This window comes from Brachyistius frenatus, unplaced genomic scaffold (assembly GCF_029030835.1).
Source record: "Brachyistius frenatus isolate BFR_SWC_R1_liver_20210118 unplaced genomic scaffold, ASM2903083v1 Contig_2, whole genome shotgun sequence".
Taxonomy (NCBI): Eukaryota; Metazoa; Chordata; class Actinopteri; family Embiotocidae; genus Brachyistius; species Brachyistius frenatus.
In genome coordinates this window covers 9917566-9937410 of record NW_027210601.1, presented here as the reverse complement: position 1 = coordinate 9937410, position 19845 = coordinate 9917566, and the positions used below count along the sequence as shown (strand labels likewise).

The window sequence follows — 19845 nt, the reverse complement described above, 5'->3', positions numbered from 1 at the left end:
CAAAGTTTATATGCAAGCATGTGAACAACTTTGTTCACAACACAGCTGGTTGTCTATGCAAGGTTGAAGAGTAAGTATATCTCCAGATCATGGGTGTGTGTACGGCACTAACAACGCCGCCCCAAAATTATGTGTCTAATTCCACAATTACAAAGAGCTGCCAACACCCGAGTCTCAAATGATTGCATGACCTGTGGTGAAAGCCTGCTGGAAGCCAAAAGATGTGAACGGTGAATGTGAATGTGATGGTTCTTGGGAACCAAAACCATGAAAACGACCACATATGTGCTGTAGTCACTCCAGTTACAGAAAGAGTAAAGATCATAGCTTGAATGGGAAACAATAGGTGAAAGAATGAGCAGAGGCAACTGTGATGGCTGGGAGCACAACACATCCAAAAGGTTCCGCTGACACGGACTACATCATGCAAAAGAACACCCCGAGGGCTAAAATGGCCTTGTGTAGAATCATGACGGATGAGTTTGCCAAGATTATCCCAACGTGGGCCAACATGACGTTACCAAGGACAGGGAACAATGGAGGGAGATTTATGTCTGGCAGGGGGAAAAGGAGGGTTACATGGGTTCTTTACAGATATTCTTTCGTACTCCTGATGATGACCACTGCAAAAGGTCAGATCGCTGGACAGTAATCAAGCCTAAGTTGCCAAAAATGCAAAGTTGACTAAGAACCTCTGATGAGGAATGTCTTCATATCCACGAAGTCACAACAGCAGCTTTTTAAACAGAAACAGTAAACCTTTCTTACAAAGAGTTTTAACACCTCTATTTTTCAGGAGAGGGAACACTGTCCTTCTTTACATTTTAGAGTTGATTGTAGAAATTGAGTTATTTTGAAAATAACGTGCAATTCTTGGACACCTCCGCAAAAACACTACTTGCTTGTTTAAGACCTTACCTTGAGATATTCTGCTGAGAGTTGTAAATTGACTGCATCCAATTCACAAAATGGAGCGCGGCCAGAACATACCCTGCAGAAACTCTGACACAATAACAACACCATAACCACATTACCTTCTAATCGCGCTTTAATGGTGAGTCGCTGAGATATTCCCTCACCGTCTCCGATCACTTTATCAGTTGCCTCAGTGCTAAGTCAACTTCACTATTATTTTCCTTCTGTTTATTCCTTACCTGTAAATTGTATCATTTAGAAAAGAAAAACCCTCCAATAGAAACTGATTTGTAGTTACGAGATAAAGGCTGCTTATGATCTAATCTAGCAAGACATAAAAAGAGTAAAATACATCCAAAACAGTGAGTGTCTTGTGTTGAATAGATTTTGTGGAATGCTTTAGGTCTGTGTTTCTCCCTCAAGGTTCACTTACACCGCATAATGCAACAGCAAGTCAGTCAGAAATATCAGGTATCAATCAATAAATGAAGATATGGTCAGTTTGTCGCTTGTTGTGGAACATTATTTCCATTTCTTTTTCCTGTTCCTGCCTCCAAAGTCCCAATTTCCTTCATGTCCACTTCCATCTTCTCTCTGAACCACATCAACCTGTGGCTTCTTTGTTATCATCTGGTCAACCGAGCAGAGGAGAGGACCGGCAGCCTGACCGGCGCACCCAGTCGGCCAAGCAATGCATGTGTCACTGGGAACATGGAGCACCGACAGCTGACCAGACAAGGTCATCAATGACTGCCAGGAAGGAAGAGAAGGAACCCTAATCGAACCCGACCAAGCGGGAAGGAATGTTTACCTGCCGCTCTGTTTGTCTCTCAGTCTCTTATTCTGTGTGGGTCATGTATATCTTTATGTGTCCATTATATGCACCTAATTTTGCCATCCAGCTTGTGTAAATTACAAGGTAGGAACAGATCGGGGTAACCCATTGTTGCCTCACTGGGTCATTGAGTAAACAACCTTGTTTTTCTCCATCGACGGGTTTCCAGTCTCAATCGAGTAACGTTGTAAGAAATAAGCTGCTTCCTAGCAGTAGTGCGATGACATAACATCTTTGAATTAATTTTACGTAAATGACCAGGACAGTGATTCAATTTACAATTAAATCGATTGGAACGTTGACTGTCTGAGTGTACCTCTGGATATTTAGCGCACAGATGGACTGATCAGACTGTTTACGATACTCAGGGTTTCTGCCAATAATGAGCCGCAATCCAACATAAGTGCTCCCTTTTTTTTCCAAATTTAAAATCTATACAGCACGGATGCTGCTTTCAATGACCACTGTGTCCACAAATGATGTCCCTCTGCATGCTTCTGTCAGCAAATGTAACCAATTTACCCACTAAGTGTGACCCACCTGCCTTGACAAACTGTATTACACAAGATTGTTTTTCAGTTCAGCTGCTAAAGGTTTGTTGTTAAGAAGATGTAACGCATCAGCCACTCTGCTTTATCGAATTGGGTCAATCAGCTGATTACAGATTATTTTATTTCTATCTCGTACTGAAGTTGGACTCATCAGAGGTAAACTGTGGAAATTCATCTAAGAACCTGTTGCCAGCACTGGGAGAAGACTCCTTTGAACACGGTGAGATGTGCTTCGGATGGAAGAAGAGGGAGCCGTGCATGATACTGTCATTTTGTTCCCGGCGCGACGTGTTCTTCTGGCAGCTGAGAACATCTAAATTTAGACACACCCCTCGTCTCCCCTTCCTCTTCTCCACATCCTCAGCCCCTCCTATCCTTCTCATCTACACTTTCCCCTTCGTTGTGCTCTCCTCATCACCACAAACACAGAGACACGAAAGCCCCTGTGGTGAAAATATCGACAGCTCTCCCTGCGTCAGACAAGTGTCAGCTGTGCCTGAGTGCAGCAAACTCTTTGTGTGTGTGTGTGTGTGTGTGTGTGTGTGTGTGTGTGTGTGTGTGTGTGTGTGTGTGTGTGTGTGTGTGTGTGTGTGTGTGTGTGTGTGTGTGTGTGTGTGCGTGCATGTGTGTCTGTATTGAGTACAGGCACAACAGCCATCTGAAGCTGATAGCTTCCAAAAACAGGTAATGATACAGGATAATAACACATTTATTTAGGCGAATGCATGTATGAATAATTGTGTGTTCCTCTATATGCAACACGTCTGCTTTTACAATGACTGTTTCAGAGATGGTACCACAACATGTATGAAGTAAACTGTCACTGCAGACATTTAAGAGACAAAAGCGAACCTGCCTGGTCATTGCAGAAGTGTACCAAAGGGATTGAAATGATGTATGTATATTTAATTGAAAGGAGGAAAGAGCTACCTTTGCTGACTAAGTATGAAATCCCGCCATATAGTTTCTAAACATTGAACAAAATGTGTTTCTTAAAATAAAAATAAGGTAAAATTATAGTTTATGGGAAATTCAGTGTATCCTATTTAGAATGATGATACTACCTTCATGTTTGACTTTGTGATTTTATTGATGATGCAATATATTCATATTCATTATGTTATCTCCTTATGCTAATTTGTTTTGTAATATGATAGGGATTCATCATCTAGATTTGATTTTATTGCTGTTTTTACTCATCTGAAGGAGGTAAGTCTTGGACTGCAACTAACAATTAGTTTCATTTTGATGAAGCTTGCTTAACAATAATTTTCTCAATTCATTTGATTAATAATTTTTTTTAAAGTGGTTCTCAACTGGTCTAGCCTCAGGACCCACATTTTTCCTTAGTCATGAATTTGGAATCCACATTTTTGAGCCATTAAAATGATTTCACTGAAAGCAGTATTTGATTTTCAAACAATTAAGAAATACTGTATGTAATTAAAAGTCTTATCTAATCCTAACTCTGTTTACAAATGCTCAAATGAGAGCCCACTTGGTCATTACTGAAGAAATTCATTAGATGACTTTTTTTCCCTCAACTTTTTATTTCTTTTTCATGTGTACATCTGCGACCGACTTTTTGGTTGCCATCCACCTGTTGAGAACCACTGGTTTAAAAATTTCTATCCATCAAAAGTTCCCTGAGGCCATGATGAAATCTTCAAATTGCCTGTTTTGTCTGACTAACTGTCCAAAAGTTCACACTAAAAAAAAAATATGAAAACAGCAAATATTCCAAATTGAGAAGCGACAAGTACTTTTAACATTTTTGCTTAAAAAATACTTTCAGAAAAAAATTACTACTAATTCAAGCAGTGGTACAGAAAGATATGGTATAGGAATTAAAAATGTTTAATTGATACCCAGCTTGCTACACAATGCAGAATCCAATCGTGAATTACGACTAAACAGTGCATTAGATGCACACACTGTACCAGCAGAAAGTGAGCAGGCAAGCAGGAGGACACATGCAGACATGGACACGCACTATTCTGTAACGGTACCAGTTCAATGTACTGGAAGGAGAAACAGAATGTGCTAAGAGGATCTGAGGAGACGAACAACGTGTTTTCTATTGACAGACACGACAGTGAAGAAAATATCTAACTGCATTGGAATGAGTCGCATCGCCTGCCTCTCCTCGTCCTGCCGCTCAGCCTTTACCAAGTCTCAGTGCGTGACATGTTTTTCCTGTCTTCCACCAGGAATGAGTGGGTTTGTGTTCGCTACCGAGGCACAAACTGAGAAACACTTTTGTTGCAGCTGCACAGGCTCTGTAATTAGACGCCACGGGAGACATATTACAACATAGAGCCACTATCACAGCTATACAGCCACCATGCAAGCTTGCTGCTACTGCTGCGCACTCACTTCAGAGTTCTACGCACAATGATGCTCGCAACAGTGCTTGAGCCTTTTAAAAAGGACTCATTACAATGATAATACAACAAAAGATGAAACCACTTAGAGCTTGTTGAATAAGATATTAAAGGTATGTCAATTAAGGCAGTGCACCACCAAATACCGTTTGGAGTGGATTATACTTATGTTATTGTGCAGACACTAAAATAACCATTGTTCCGTTACACCGGTATCATTTTAACAACTGCAGGACGGTACTGAATATTACAGTATGTAATGTTAACGTCAAGCTGGGAGGGTGATGGTTTATATATTTCTTACTTATTAAAAATTCTGTCTATATTTGGGACTGAAGACGGCTTGCAGTTTGAAATCCAAACCCAAATTTAAACATACACTGGTAACTTCAAACTTTATACTGATTAAATAAACCAAAAATGAGAGAGACCAAGGGCAGAACGACTGAAGAGAAAAATAATGGAAGGACAAGGAGGGTGAGAAGAAGGGAAGTAAGGGCAAAAGTAAAAAAGAGAGTTGCACAGGGAGCATAAAGTTGCATTTACCACAATGAAATGGCAAAAAAGGATAGACAGAAGAGAGAAACTTATTCTGAGGCGCTTGCATTCAGTAGAAGTAGTTCAGACTGCAAACTGACCCTGATGGTTGAGCTGCTGTGTGCTCTTGCTCCACTGCGACAACCCCACAATGGCCACCATCTTGGCACCCAAACTGGAGCGCCGCTTCTTGTTTCCAGCCAACGACGAAGAGTCCGGGCCGCCGCTGCCGGGACTTTTCTCCAGGCTGTACATGGCCCCCGAGATGCTGGAGGAGCGCACCACGTTCCGGGCCGCCGCGCTCAGCCCGCTAAGGACACTCATGCCGCCCGGGCTGGGCACCTCCACGGAGCTGCTGAGCATCATGGTCCCGCTGGACTGGAGGGCCAATGGGCGGAAAGTTGGAGCAGGGCTTGGGAAAGAAAGACGGGAGAGGACGAGAGAAAGCAAATAAGGTCAAGGCGGAAATACAGACAGCAGGTTGAAGGTGGGGCAGAACAGGTCAAATAAAAGAACATCTTGATGTGCTGTGTGTCAGATAGAATACAGTGAAATAGCTTGTCTTACAGCTGCAGCAGCTCCCCGGGGCTGAAGGACGCCTAGTTTAAATTTCGACGACAGTTTGGTTTTCAATCAAATCCTACACTTATTGCAGAGGCAGCAGAAATGACTTCCGAAAGTATAAAAGACAAGTGAAAAAGTAAAAAGTGTTTTTTTGTTGTTTTGGGTTTTTTTTTTTAATAGTTTTGTAATCTGAGAAAATAAAGAACACAAAGGTCAGCAGGCGAGGACAGTGCAGATGGCAGCAGACTGTTCAAGTGAGGTAAGATATACCTGCGTCCCCACACACACACACGCACGCACGCACCCACGCACAAACACACACACACACGCACACACACACATACACACACACACACACACACGCACACACACACAAATGTCAGGGCTGTCCTGCTGTTGAGGGGTGACCCTGTCTGCTGGTATTTGTCTTGTGTGTTTTTTATAATCTTAGTTTTTGTCTGACCTTAAAACGGTGACAGATGATAAACTCTGCAGCTTCAGTCATCATTGGCTGGCTGAATCCTGGTAGAGGACCAGTGTGTGTGTGTGTGTGTGTGTGTGTGTGTGTGTGTGTGTGTGTGTGTGTGTGTGTGTGTACACACGCTCGCCAAATATCCAGACTAACTAATGGCCACAGCAGCTATGTGTTTGCAGAAATACACAATATATATTTCATTGTTTTAAGCGGTGTGAGCAAAAAGTGGTCTCTGTTGTCAATTTCCAGAGTCAAGTCCACGGTGAAAACGCAAATGTGCATGTACCAGTGGTCCCAAAAATGTGTATAACACAGGCGTTCAATGTTGACCATGCGATGTAACTCCGAATACTTGCTCAAAAAAGTTATTGCTCCCCCCGCTCCATGTGCATCACTGTGTTGCACTCTGTTCACACCAAGCGGCAACCAACAGTGCCGTCACCCATATTTTGAGGCTAAACTGACAGCCTCAGGGTATATCAAATACGCAGATGCAAAGTGGCCTCTACACTCCTCTTTAATATTTCTTTTTATTCCCTGCTCCTCTCCCATATACTGTAACTTTTTAATATTTGCACCAACTGTTATATATATTTTTATTTTTTTTTGTCACCTACTATTTTCTTTTTCCACAGAAAGCGGTGTTTGCTGCTGTCTCGCAGCCAATTTAATAAGGGCCTTGCAAAATGTAGATGATGTTACATTTACAGCCTGGGTGGTTCATATGCTCTAATAGACTAACGCAAGATCATGTCACTAGATCTTTGAGCAACATTGTCAGCATGCTAACAAGCTGATATGTTAATATTTACCATGTATAATGTTTAGCGTGTTGGCCACCTCAAATTAGCATGCCATCATTTGCTAATTATTCTTAGCATGAGTACAAGTGACACTAACGAGAATGCCCCTAGTTTTTCAAGCATTTGGACATAAACAAAATGTTTGGACAGATTCAAATTTGGACTTAATGATGGTGTCATAAGAAAAGTTACAAGATAGGAACCCTTACAGAAAAAACACATTTCCCAAGTTTACCTCATGAGACACATAACCCTAACCCTAACTCGCATGAGTTTTTCCACGTGTGAAATTCATGTGTTTTTTTTCTGTTAGGGAAAGTTATGAAAATCCATCCCGTTGGGATGATGACCGTGATCATTCGATTCCATGCCAATTCGTCCAGTAATTGTTGAGACTTTTCACCTACAACCACAAATGTAAACCTCAGTGTGGTGCTCGAGAAAAATGTAGTGGATCGTCATCATCGCAAGAATTCATCATCTGAGGACCACAATTGTCAGTACGAAATTTGTCAGTAGTCCATCCAACAGCTGTTACCAAACAACCGACTTAAATTTCCATGGAGTTGTCTCACTTGCGTGGCTATAAGATATCAATTTTACATACTCAGCCGTGATCGCGGGGAACGGTGCACGAATGCTTTATGCTACTCCAACATCTCTGGAAATCATAAATAATACATATGCAGCACAACCAATTTGCCCTTAAACCTCTTTGGTACAGAAGACTCAAATGAAAATGCACTGTGCTTCAGATGTCCCCGCAAATCATCATCACAACTCGCCTCTGTCGCACCACCACAAACATGATGCTTACAGCCCAGAGAACTTTGCTGACCGGCATTTATCAATACCTGAGTGGCACAAGTGGGAGCTATTAAAAAACAATGAAAAGATGTAGCGAAGGTCAGATTGTGGCATTTTGCAATAAAACTCATGATACCAAGTCGAGAAGGAGGAAAGCTGCATGCTTTGTACTGTAAAAAGCTGTGGCAGTGACATTTGTTACGACTGGAAAGGGTACCGAGAGGAAAGAGCGAGGGAGGGAGGGGAAGTAGAGGCAAGAAAGCAGAAATCAAGGTGAGCATATACTGTACGACCTGATTTTCCTCTCTTCTGTTTCCCTCTCCTCCCCACTCTCCCTCTTTTCTATTCCAACCCATGCACACGCCTCCCTGGCGGACGGGGGGAGGGGGCGAGCTGTGGCCTCATCTTTGAGCAAATTACAGAGTGAAAGCAGGAGGAGGAGGAGAGAGAGGAAGATATGACACTGATACCGACAATAACCGAGACATGCATCCATTCCTCCTTTTCTCCTAACGGAGAAGTGATTGCGTGCGAATTTTAGTACGACTGTTAATCAGGTGCGCAAATCTGGAGAGACGGCTGCTCTTACTGTGGTGAGACGCAAGAGAAACCAAAGAATATGTCGAGAGCAAGGTTTTCCAAGCGTTTAAACATTTCTGAGATGTTTGTGGTAAAGAAATGACATATCGTTTGTCCAGCGATGACATTTCTGAGTTATTCAATGAACTTAATGATGATTTACACAACAACAAGGAGGGGACGCGGAATACCAGCAATTAAAAAAAACTCCTTACGACTCAGCATTTTCCTGCCTCTGGGTCATTCCAGCGTATCGCTGTGTTATTCAGGTGTGCTGTCCCGGGGTCCTGAATGTGTCCAGCAGACTTCGCAGGTACAAAAGGTCCCCGAGCACTCGCGAGGCCCTGAATGAAAAGTCACCTGCTCATCACAGAAAGAGCTGCACCTTTTGATCGGTGTTTGATAGAAGCATGTCACCGTCCCTCCGGTTTTATTTATTGCCAGCGTTTTATTATTATGCTGTTTTTTTTTCTTTTTTTCTTTTTCCCACAGTATTGACTTCCTTGCTGATAATCTCCTACATAGCGTTTTGTTCTTGTTATTTTTATATTTCTTAATTTCAATGGGATCAGATTTCCTTTTCTTTTTGCGGTCGCTCTGTTTTCCATTGCTGGGATCACTTTAACACACTGAAACCCTCATTTCAATACAGCGATTTGCACCTGATATCAGTGACGCAAATACTCTTAATAAATCACTCGCAAAACGGGTGCGAAATAAATGTGCAAACCTTTGGAAAATACACGCAATTGAATACCCTTTATTTGAGATCTTAGTGAATCAGGCCCATAGTGTCCTGTATATGTACGTTTTGCCCGGGGGACATCTGCACTGACAATTGACAATGGTAACGATGTTGGTTTCATATCCACAGAGAAAAGGCTTCACTGTTTCTGTGTGCGAGAGTGATCCAGTGAAGGAACAGGACTTAGCTTAGCTTAGCACTGCCCAAACACTGGGAGCTGCAGAGACACTGAACCCGTCTCGGTCCACAGGCAACAAAACCCGACCAGCGGGACTTCTGGTTGTGTCCAGTGGTTGCCCAGCAACCAAGCCAACTCCTACCCCCGCAGTTCTTTTCAAATCGCATACTTTCGTTTCATACCACACGTCCCTCTCTCTCTCTCTCTCTCTCTCTCTCTCTCTTTTGATTTCCTGTCCGTCTAAATAATGTCCTCTGTTCAATAAAATGAAAATGTGAAAAGAAGAAAACAAATTTGTTTTTTTGGTGCTGCCAGACAGATGTCGGTGAACAGTTTTCAGTCTAGGGTAGCTAAACATCTGGCTCCAGCTTCATAAATACTTTACAGATATCAGAGTACTATCGATCGTCTCATCTCACTCTTGGTAAGAGAACGCTTTTTCCAAAATATACTCCCTGTCCTCACCAGATGTGCGACAGCATTGGTTGTTTAATCAAAAGTTGCATGCTTCTTTGGGAAAGTCATGATTTGCATTTGGATAAATACAGAATGTCTGACTTTTTCTTCATCGGCTTCAGTTTTAGTCTGAAAAACCTGTTCGCATTAACGTAGCACAGCCACTCGGAGGGGCGGACCAATTAGTGACCACTGTCAGTAGTTAAGTGCGATGACATTGCAATGAAGTGTTTGGTTGTTTTTTTTATAGTTGCAGCTGTAGAGTTTTGCCACATGTGTTGGTCAATGCCAATTGGTTAAAGGCTGTGCCAATAGTTTCAAAATAAACCTGAGGTCTAAGCCCATTAGGATGCAGCGACCGGGGGGGAAAATACTTATGGGGTGTGGCCAGTGAATTTGGGTCTGGTAAAACCAGGCTAAGAGTTTCTAACCTTCCTGTTTTCTGAAAAGGGGAGTGTAGCGGATTTAGTGCCATCAAGCAGTCAGGTCAGACCAACCGAGTACCCCTCCACATCTCAACATGAAAGAGAATCCACAGCGGCTGCAAAACTCGTGAAAGGACCTCTTTCGAACCAATGTTCGGTTTGTCCGTTCTGGACAACAATGAAATCCTGGAGGTGCAACATGGATAATTATAACTATCACAGCCCATTTCAGGACCATTTGGCCTGTTGTGCTGCAGTTTCACCAAATCACCAAACCCACTCTGCGTTCTCCGAGTCTTTTAACCTTTAATATCTACAGTGTCACCGCTGAACACGGCACCATGCACCTGTCCCCATACAGTGTTTTGCAGGACCTACAGGCAGACCTGCAGCCCATCCATCTTCATCTCTGTGCCAGACAGCTCCCTCCCCATATGTCTCTGTGCTCTCTAACTTCTCATCACAGAGCTCATTTATTTCTCCTACCATCAGCAAACCGCTCCCTCCACCCGTTCTGGTGGCTCTCAGCTCCTCCTCCACACCTCGACGCAGCCCGTCTCAACCCCACACGACCCCTCCCGCGTAAGACTATGGCTTCTTAAATTGGATGAGTGTTTGTGTTTGAAAGCGAGCAGGATCCAGATTTGGGACGTGGAAAGAAATTGAAAGAAAAAGATACTTGGGTTCAATATGATAAAACAAAAGATGGAGTTGCCTCCACATGCTAGCCTCTACAAACACACGGAAAAAGACACACATTTGCAACTCGGTTTGGTTGTTATTTAACAAGTACTAAGCCTTAAAGGTAGGTATTGGTGGATTATTTTTAACTTCGTCCAGAGCCACTCTAGCTGCCCCCGCCCCCCCGTTTCCACTCTCTGTTCTAAGATATCTGGCAGCTAATTGTAGCTTTATATTTTCAACAAACAGATAAAGACAGTGGTATTGATCCTCTCATTAAACTTTCAAAAGGAGAGGAAGAAGTACAGCTCTAAAATGTTGAAGCATTTGTTTAACAATTCACAACTTTTTGGTAGATTTTATTATTTCACACATTAAATTGGAAAAAAAAAACTGAATGCAACCATAAATTCTCCCTAAATGACACAAACCTTGAATGTTTGGAGTCACCGCCGGTTTAAAATTACACCAACTTTCAGACAACAGTGTACAAGACCAACTAACATCGGGCTCAACCAAACTGTCTGCAGTCTGAGAAATTCAGCTCGGAACCACTGAAAACCTGATCTCTCTTTTCAGTTTCACTCATAAACACAAGCGCCACAACCTTGTAATTAGATATGGCTGAGCGATCCATTAATGGTCTCTTTGAGGTTGCTCTCTAGCATGCAGACCACACTGCCACTGCTGGCCAGTTAATTAACCTACAATTTAGCAGCCCAGTAGATGATAAGGATTTACTGTAGGTCTGAGTGGTTTATCAGAAAACAATCTGAAGCCAAGGTGACTTGCATACATCGAATTAGAGGTAAACATTGTATGGTGTTTTGACTCGTTGTCATTCATCAATTTAATGTATTATTTTGTTTATTCCTATTACATCTGCCATATTTCTTTTACTATTGTAAGTCTTTCTGATTGTTTTTTGTTTTGTTTTGTTTTTTTATGTTTTTTGTATTAGCTGTCGGATCACTTTGTAGTGATGCATCTTTGCCAAGTGCTTTTGGCTGCGGCAAGCTGAATTTCCCTCATGGGACAGTAGAGAGTAAACAGAGCTGAATCACAACAAAATTAACCGTGGAGGGGAGGGGTGGCGATCTATCAATCAGGAATGCTCGCCTGGTCATTTGATTTCAGTCAAATGTCAATAGACCTTTAAACTCCAAAGAATAAGTCAGCATTTCTTCCACCACTGCAGTTTGAATGTAAGGTTTCAGCCTTGAGGAGCTTGTGTGTCTCTTTTAATTTGATAAAGACTGTCCTGGATGACAGATTTTACTTTATTAAGGAGATGTGCTTACTTCATTTCTCCCAGGTACAATAATTGGTGTTAAAATTTCAACTGTAGGACACAGCACTTGTAATTTAATGTAAAGGTTTGAAAAGATTAAACTGGTCAGGGTATCTTTACTGTATCAACAGCATTTATATAACAACATCTCCTGATCACAGATTTGTTTTTTACATTTTATGTCCGAGACATGTTTTTGCGTCTTGCATTGTGTGCAAGAGTGAATGAATAGCGACAGATAAAAAAGAAATGCACAATGAACATTCACAGCGGCAGTGCACAAGGGCAGGCAGGAGCTGTGATGCATTTCCCGTTGAAGCTACCATGGAGACTTCCCAGGTTATGATACTGCATGTGTCGCCGGGCGCCTGCTGCCGTTGTGCTTGGCCTGGTGCTGCCTGCGTGTGTGCGTGCCTGCGTGCGTGCGTGTGTGTGTGTGTGTGTGTGCGTGTGTGTGTGTGTGTGTGTGTGTTGGGGGGCGGGGGGGTTACTGTATCTCTCAGATCATAAAGGGTCTTTTAAGGCGAGAAAACAGAAGGCTGGTTTTACAGCTCTACACAGAGAAGAGTAAGAGTGCCAGGCTGTGGGAGGACTGGGCGCCAAATGGATCACACACAAAATCACACACAGAGGAGCCCAGCGTCGTGCAAACACACATATGCTGTACTGGATGTACGTGCCAGAGTGTGGCAGAAGACGGAGCCAAAATATTGAATGACAGAGGGTGCTGACACTGATATCTTGGCTGTTGGACTTGAATTAACATCCAAATCTCCTGTAAAACACTCAGCTCAGAGACAGATTTGATTTCTTCAGTCTCACTTACTGCGTCAGAAACTAACTGACCACATACATTCACGGCACCATCAAATATTCACAAATTTCCCATTTCACACTTTGCAGAGCAATATTATGCCTGGTGCACACAGACACAAATCTGAATCAAACGCCAACAGCCGTGAAATGAACAGAAAAAAGGAGTTCATAAGAAGCTTTCACTTTGCCTCTCCCATTGGCTCAATCAAAGTTTTATCCAATAAAATCTCTAATGAGGCAAGTCATCGAGTCACTCCCTCTACATCACCTTGTGACAGCAGACATAAATTAAATCCGTCACACCATGTTTACACAAACTGCCCTGAATCGTGTCAAATGTGCCGTGGCAGGGAAGCAAAGATTTACATTTTCTCCATCAGAGCTACAGTTGCAAGTCAAATTAGCAGGTCTGACGTTCTCTAAACTGTAATTAAAATGGACACGTCTGTTATGTCAACAAACGGATAACACTGTCTTATCATAATAAGGCAGATATTACTTTATGGCAAAAACATTTGTCTTAATAATAAAACTTTATAAATGATTCCACATCTGACACAGCAACTCTTCACCTGCTGCTGGTTGTGTTTACCAGCATGCACAGCGCTTAGATTGAGGAGCACAAAAAACAGTCATGGCTAATGTGGCATATTTAAGAAAACAAATATTTTGCTTTCTCTGTGGCTAAAAAAAAAAAACCTCCCAAAGCCTCTGTATATAATTGACTCAAATCTCAATGAAAATTATTCAAATATTTTGATACAGCTTTAATAGGTAATATTTTAGCATGCCACCTTTGTTAATCAAACTGTTATAACATGCTCATATACTTTTTTAAATGAAAGTGCACTTTACTCTACTCTACTATACCATATTATTTAAGAACATAATATCTTAATCATATAATTTATAATCATAAAATCAAATATTTTGCAATGCTAATATTTTTTACCAAGTGTTTTACAAAACAGTTTGCAGATTAAATGTAAACTTTTGAACTCTTATTTAAAAATATAAGTCATGGACAGATTCTATTCAGTTATACTAATATCCATATTTGTGTGCTCGCTATAAATAGAACCAAAATTTGCTTGCCATAATTTACATAAATACAAACTTTAAGTTGCAAATGTTTGTTCTGACAGTATACTCTATTAATAAAGTAAGATTAAATTAAATACTCCATTACAAGTAAAAGTTCTGCATTCAAAATGTCTAAGTAAATGGACTGTATTATTGATAAATCATTATATTTGGAAGGTGTTTTTTCTTTCTGTCTTACTGCAAAATGCACTAAGTCACTGACAACCATCAAATTCCGACTCTGAAATCCTTCAAATGTTTTTATTCCCAGTTTCTCCCATTTTCCAGACTAATCCTGTCGCGCTGGCAATATTATGTTTTCATCGCAGCAATGAATCAAACACCTCGACCCAGATTTCAGCCAGCAGCCTTCTGGAGAAGTGAGACCTTTCTCATATCATCACTTATCACCCCACAGAAGTCTCACCAGCTCACAGGGTTTCTCTCTGCACAGCACCATAGGACTCGGGTGTGAAAATGAGACACACCAGTGTATATCACAATGTTATCGTCTTTATGTCCCTGCAGTGGCACAGACTAAACACACTCCCTTTAACCGTTATATTTATTGTAAAAGCTGTTTGCTTACAGAGTGTTTATTTCCTTACTCTTTCCCTCGCTGCACTACAAATGTTGACCCTAAATCTCTTCTCGCCTTCATCTCTCGCCGCAACCTGCAATCTGTGCAGCACTGAGCCATTCTCTTTGCGCCCTCTTCTCCTTTTCATCAGCATCAAAAGAAGGATGGCAAAGTTACTCTGTCAGCAGCAAGGGGATGGAGAGCCAGCGGAAAATAGAAAAATAAAAAGTCACAGTGGCTGGGCTGGAAGGAAAGTGGGTTAAGAGGGGTGTGATGGATGAGACTAGGAGCTTTCCTGACTCATGGCCCGCTTTTTCTGGTGACTAATGTGGTCAGTGACATCTCTCTCGCTACCCCTCAGCCACCACCACCACCACCACCACCCCCCCCACCCCCTCCATCCCTCCATCCCACCTGGAATACTGGTGGCAGGCACCGGGGCGGAGTAGCGCACGAGATCTCACCCCACTTACCATGTCAAATCACCGAGCTTAGGCTGCACGGGCCGTGTGGTGCGGCGGGTGGGAGCTGCAATCGGTCTGTAGAGACACGGCCAGGGTCAGTCTGAGCACACCTCTCTGTCTTACTTACTGCTAAACCTCTCAAAGGGATGTGTGCACTGGAACGTAGTCAAATCCAGCGGGAGGACAAGATAAGAGTCATATATTTATCTCTCTCCTCGCTTATGTTTTTAAGACTTCTATCATAGGGTTTTAGGCTATTTGTATTCATACTCCCTTTTATACCTGACCTCTTTCTAGGGTTGTTTTTCTTTGTCTTGAGCTTTTTTTTTTCTTTTTTTTTGGAGGAGGGGCGGAGGGGGGCATTTTGGTACTGTGACAGTAGAGATAGACAGGAAATGAAAACCAGTAAAAGTATGTCTGCACGCAAATCAAACCGGGGACTCGATTGGGACATTTGCACCTATGTGGTAAGCACCCTTATCACCCAGCTGACGCGTCGCCCTGCGTCATCTGCTTGTTGTGCTGATGTGTCTGAGTACAAATGAATGTTAGTTAGTCAGTATTACGGTACTTTAAGGCATTAATTATTATCTAAAATTGAAATCGTACTCTGCAGGGTCAGTATTTTAAATCATAATTTGCAATTATACTTTCTAAATTCACTTTACAAATAAATTATGATGCCAAATTTCTCTCAGAAGATTTGTTGCACATGAAACTTTGCAGCAGGTTCAATTCTTCTAATCCTGCAGTTCACATTGAGAAACATTTAACGGACCTGCATCAAGAAGAGAGTGATATGGACCAAAGCTGACTTGACAAAACGTTTGACCAAATACCTCAATATAGATATTGAAACAAGATTGTAGGAATGACTATTAGTCATAAAATATTTACACAATGGGATTTCTAATAAATAATCATTAGTAATGTGGTCATAATGACTGAGTGGGTAAAGGCAAATAATAGAACAGCTTGAAAATGTTATCACTTTCCTGTGATGCAGCCTTAAAAACCATGAAAAGACAAATCCCATCATAATATTGTCCAACATATTAGACGATTTCTTGTCCCATATCATAATATCAATATAATATTGATCTGTATTGCCCAAACCTAGAAATACCTCAGAATAGTTCGAGAAAGAAAGTGAACGGTCTTCAAACTGTTGGCTTATTATTGTAAATATATAGCACAAATCAATGGATTACAATAATACTTACTCAAAACACTATTTTGGTATTTTTAGAAATGGCGTTTTGCAGGAAGTGCAGCAGACCTTTAACTCTTTTAAAGGTTGTAAATTAGGAAGCAAGTATGAGCATGCTGATAATGGAGGTCACCTTTGTCGACCAAGCTGCAATCTCAAACATATCAGGTGTTGAGTGAAATAGTTTTTTTTTTAGGAACTGTTGTTGCATCTCCTGGAAAAAAGTACATTGACATTCAACTGGACCATCTCCTGACATTGTGCACTGAACATGACAGAAATATAGGTCAAGCACAGCATGCGCACATCCGTATCGGTCAACATCCTCTCGATGAGGTTTTGTGTGAGTGTGCAAAATAATCCTATACAAAACAAAAGTGTCTCATTAGCAAGTCTGGTTTGAAGTGGGAAGCGAGGCGCAACACCGTGCAGCCATCCATTGTCAGCCAATCACAGCCACCCTCTTTGATGATACATACAAGTTGGCTCGTGAACTGCACCTTACAGATGGTTGTCCACGAGAGCATGCAGCGACATACGGTGCAACAATACATGTGAAAATGCACCGAGCCTGTTCATTACGGTTGTAAGTGTCTGCTCGGACCCGTGGTTGTTTTCATTTGATTTTCATTTCAAAGAGCACCGGGACCAGCTGCAGATTTTAAGCGTGGTGAGATGTGTCTACGTGATAAAAGTGCATTTATGAGCGTGTGTGTGTGTGTGTGTGTGTGTGTGTGTGTGTGTGTGTGTGTGTGTGTGTGTGTGTGTGTGTGTGTGTGTGTGTGTGTGTGTGTGTGTGTGTGTGTGTGTGTGTGTGTGTGTGTGTGTGTGTGTGTGTGTGTGTGTGTGTGTGTGTGTGTGTGTGTGTGTGTGTGTGTGTGTGTGTGTGTGTGTGTGTGTGTGTGTGTGTGTGTGTGTGTGTGTGTGTGTGTGTGTATATATATATATATATATATATATATATGTGTGTGTGTGTGTGTGTGTGTGTGTGTGTGTGTGTGTGTGTGTGTGTGTGTGTGTCTACAGCACTGGACTTTGCCTTTGCCCTTTCCAGCTATCAATTTTGAGAATTGTGTGTCTGCGTGCGTGTGCGTGTGTGTGCGTGTATGTGTCTGTGTGTGTGTCAGCAGAAGCTCTTTGATGGAAGATGATACAGTGCAAAACAGTCGGGCTGGCCTTTGGAGTAACCAGCTTATCTGATACTATGTGACGCATCTCTCTCCACCACTCAGAATCAAGCGCACACACACACACACACACACACACACACACACACACACACACACACACACACACACACACACACACATATATATTTCATCCGAGAAAATATTTCACAAAAGCACGCTTTGAATTGGTACCTAACTTATGTGCCACAAATCTCGAAGCCGCTTAGATCGCCACACCCAACCGAACGTGGAGCAAAGCTGTGATGAAAGTGGATGAATACTTCATAAACAGACATGTGGCAGCTGTGTGAGGATGAAAAATAGGATAATAGGATATTTTTTTCATCTTTCTTTTTTTACTGGTTTAGAATACAGAATTTGTGGAAAATGTCATTTCAATGTTTGAGTTAAGTCCAAATGGGGCTATAGGGGCACGCTTTTTCCACAGCACCAGCTTGAGTTTCTTTTCAGCTTTTGCTGTCTCAATTCTGTCTCAGTAGATTATTCAAAGGATCAAGTCTGAGTCAGGCAAGGATTTCAAGAGTTAAGCACATGGATAATTATTCTCTTTCTCCTTAAAACGGGCCAAGAAAGGCCCACTCCTTTAGTGCGAGTTAATGCACTTACGCTGTGCTTCACACTCGGAGCCTAACACTGACAATTACACATCAGACATATCAAACAGCTTTCAGACCTTTATATTTTCATTGCAGGACTGAAAAGACAATCACATGGGGCTGAGGAGCCGTGTCATGTGTTTCCATCCACAGGTGGGGAGCACAGTCTGAGCTGAGATCAGGACGTTGTTTGTGTTTGCGTCTGTGTATGTGTACATACATGTGTGTGCGTGTGGCCATCTGACACAATCTCACACCTCAGCATGCACTTGGCCTGACTGGAGCGCTAGCAGAGCACAAGCACCTTAAAATATGCTTATTCTCCCTCCCTCATTCACCACCACCCCCCCCCGCCCCCTCCCCCCATCCCAACTGTGACATGCACCTAAACAAACAATAATCAAAAAGGGGGCAGTGGTGCATAGCTGCTTTCGAGCCCATGCAACCCTCCCCAGGTCACAAACAGATGTGAACAGTTGACCTCTGACATGCCAGAACTTTAACTTTAGATGATATTCAAATGTCCAAACAATACAACGTAAGGTGGAAAAATAAAAGCAGAAAATAGGCAGAAAGTGACATCAACGGGTATTTAGGTCACATCACATTCTCTATACTACAGCTTTAATGTGCATTATCTTCTCCATACCATCTCATGTGACTATGTCAATCCCTTTAAACAGTTAATGATCTTAAATGAAGCAAGAGGGGGCATGAACCTGTAAACTGGAAGTACATCCTGGCATTGCTAGCCTGTCAGATGAGAATGTAAACGAGCGAACCAAGTCTTCCCAGTTGCTAATCTAACCTGGTGGCAATTTATTCCAAAATATTCAAACATTAAAAAACAAATTCAAGTAACTGCAGCCAGTCTGAGCAATGCTCCTGCAAAGCTGTTAATTGCATTATTCCGACTGTCAGTCCATTGACGCTATCATTGCCCTGTGCAGAAACTGAGCCCTGCAAATTAAAAAAAAAAAAAAAAAAAGAAATCAGTGCACTCACCACTTACAGCAAGGAGCGGCGAAGGCAAGGTGCGGGCTCGGAAGTTGTCAAATAAATGTTTGCTCCTGTCGTTTCTGTAAGAATGTCATCGTTTGGGTTGTGTTTTTGCTGTGCTGGCGTGCGGACAGGCGGCTTGTTGGACGGTTTCTCCGCTCAGTGCTGCTGCTGCTGGTCACACGGCATCCAAGGCGCGGTGAGAGACGCGCTGCTGTGGTGAGAGGAGAGGAGAGGAGAGGAGAGGAGAGGGATTACAAGGAGGCTTGGCTGCTTTGAGCGGACTGCACAGCGACTACATGTGGCCATGTTAGGAAAGCGTGTTTGTAATCCAGCCTTGCAGAGGTTGGAGAATACTTTGCAGACAAAAACCTAAAGTTAAACTCACAATAATGGTGTTCAAGTCAGTTTTCAACAGTAAAAATCTCGTATACTGGATCATTTCACAGGAGGGTGAAAATAAAAAAAATATATATATATATATTATCCATCCAAACCACTATGAATTGAATTTTAAGTCCCAATTTGTGACATTACTCTGTTCAAACCCAGACAGTTGAGAGCAATCATGGTCTGGGTGATGCAGTATTTAGATTCAGAGCTTCATGGGAAAGATGTGCTTCATAAGACTCAACAAGTGCACTTGAAACTTGCTTCAGGTAGGTCATCATCACAATGTTA

General features: G+C 42.1%; 1 protein-coding gene across 2 annotated transcripts in view; it reads right to left on the bottom strand.

Moving 5' to 3' along the window:
• The window catches only part of rims3 (regulating synaptic membrane exocytosis 3), a 42739-nt gene extending 23372 nt beyond the window's left edge, over positions 1 to 19367 (bottom strand). The window contains exons 1-2 of one of the 2 annotated variants that reach the window (XM_069698981.1): positions 19178 to 19367; positions 5324 to 5634 (exon numbers count right to left, since the gene is read on the bottom strand). In XM_069698981.1, coding sequence (XP_069555082.1) covers positions 5324 to 5588 — 265 coding nt within the window. In that variant the 5' untranslated portion in view covers positions 5589 to 5634; positions 19178 to 19367. Of the gene's footprint in view, positions 1 to 5323; positions 5635 to 19170 lie in introns of both variants that reach the window. The other variant, XM_069698973.1, reaches the window with a different exon arrangement.
• Between the last annotated feature and the right edge of the window lie 478 nt (positions 19368 to 19845).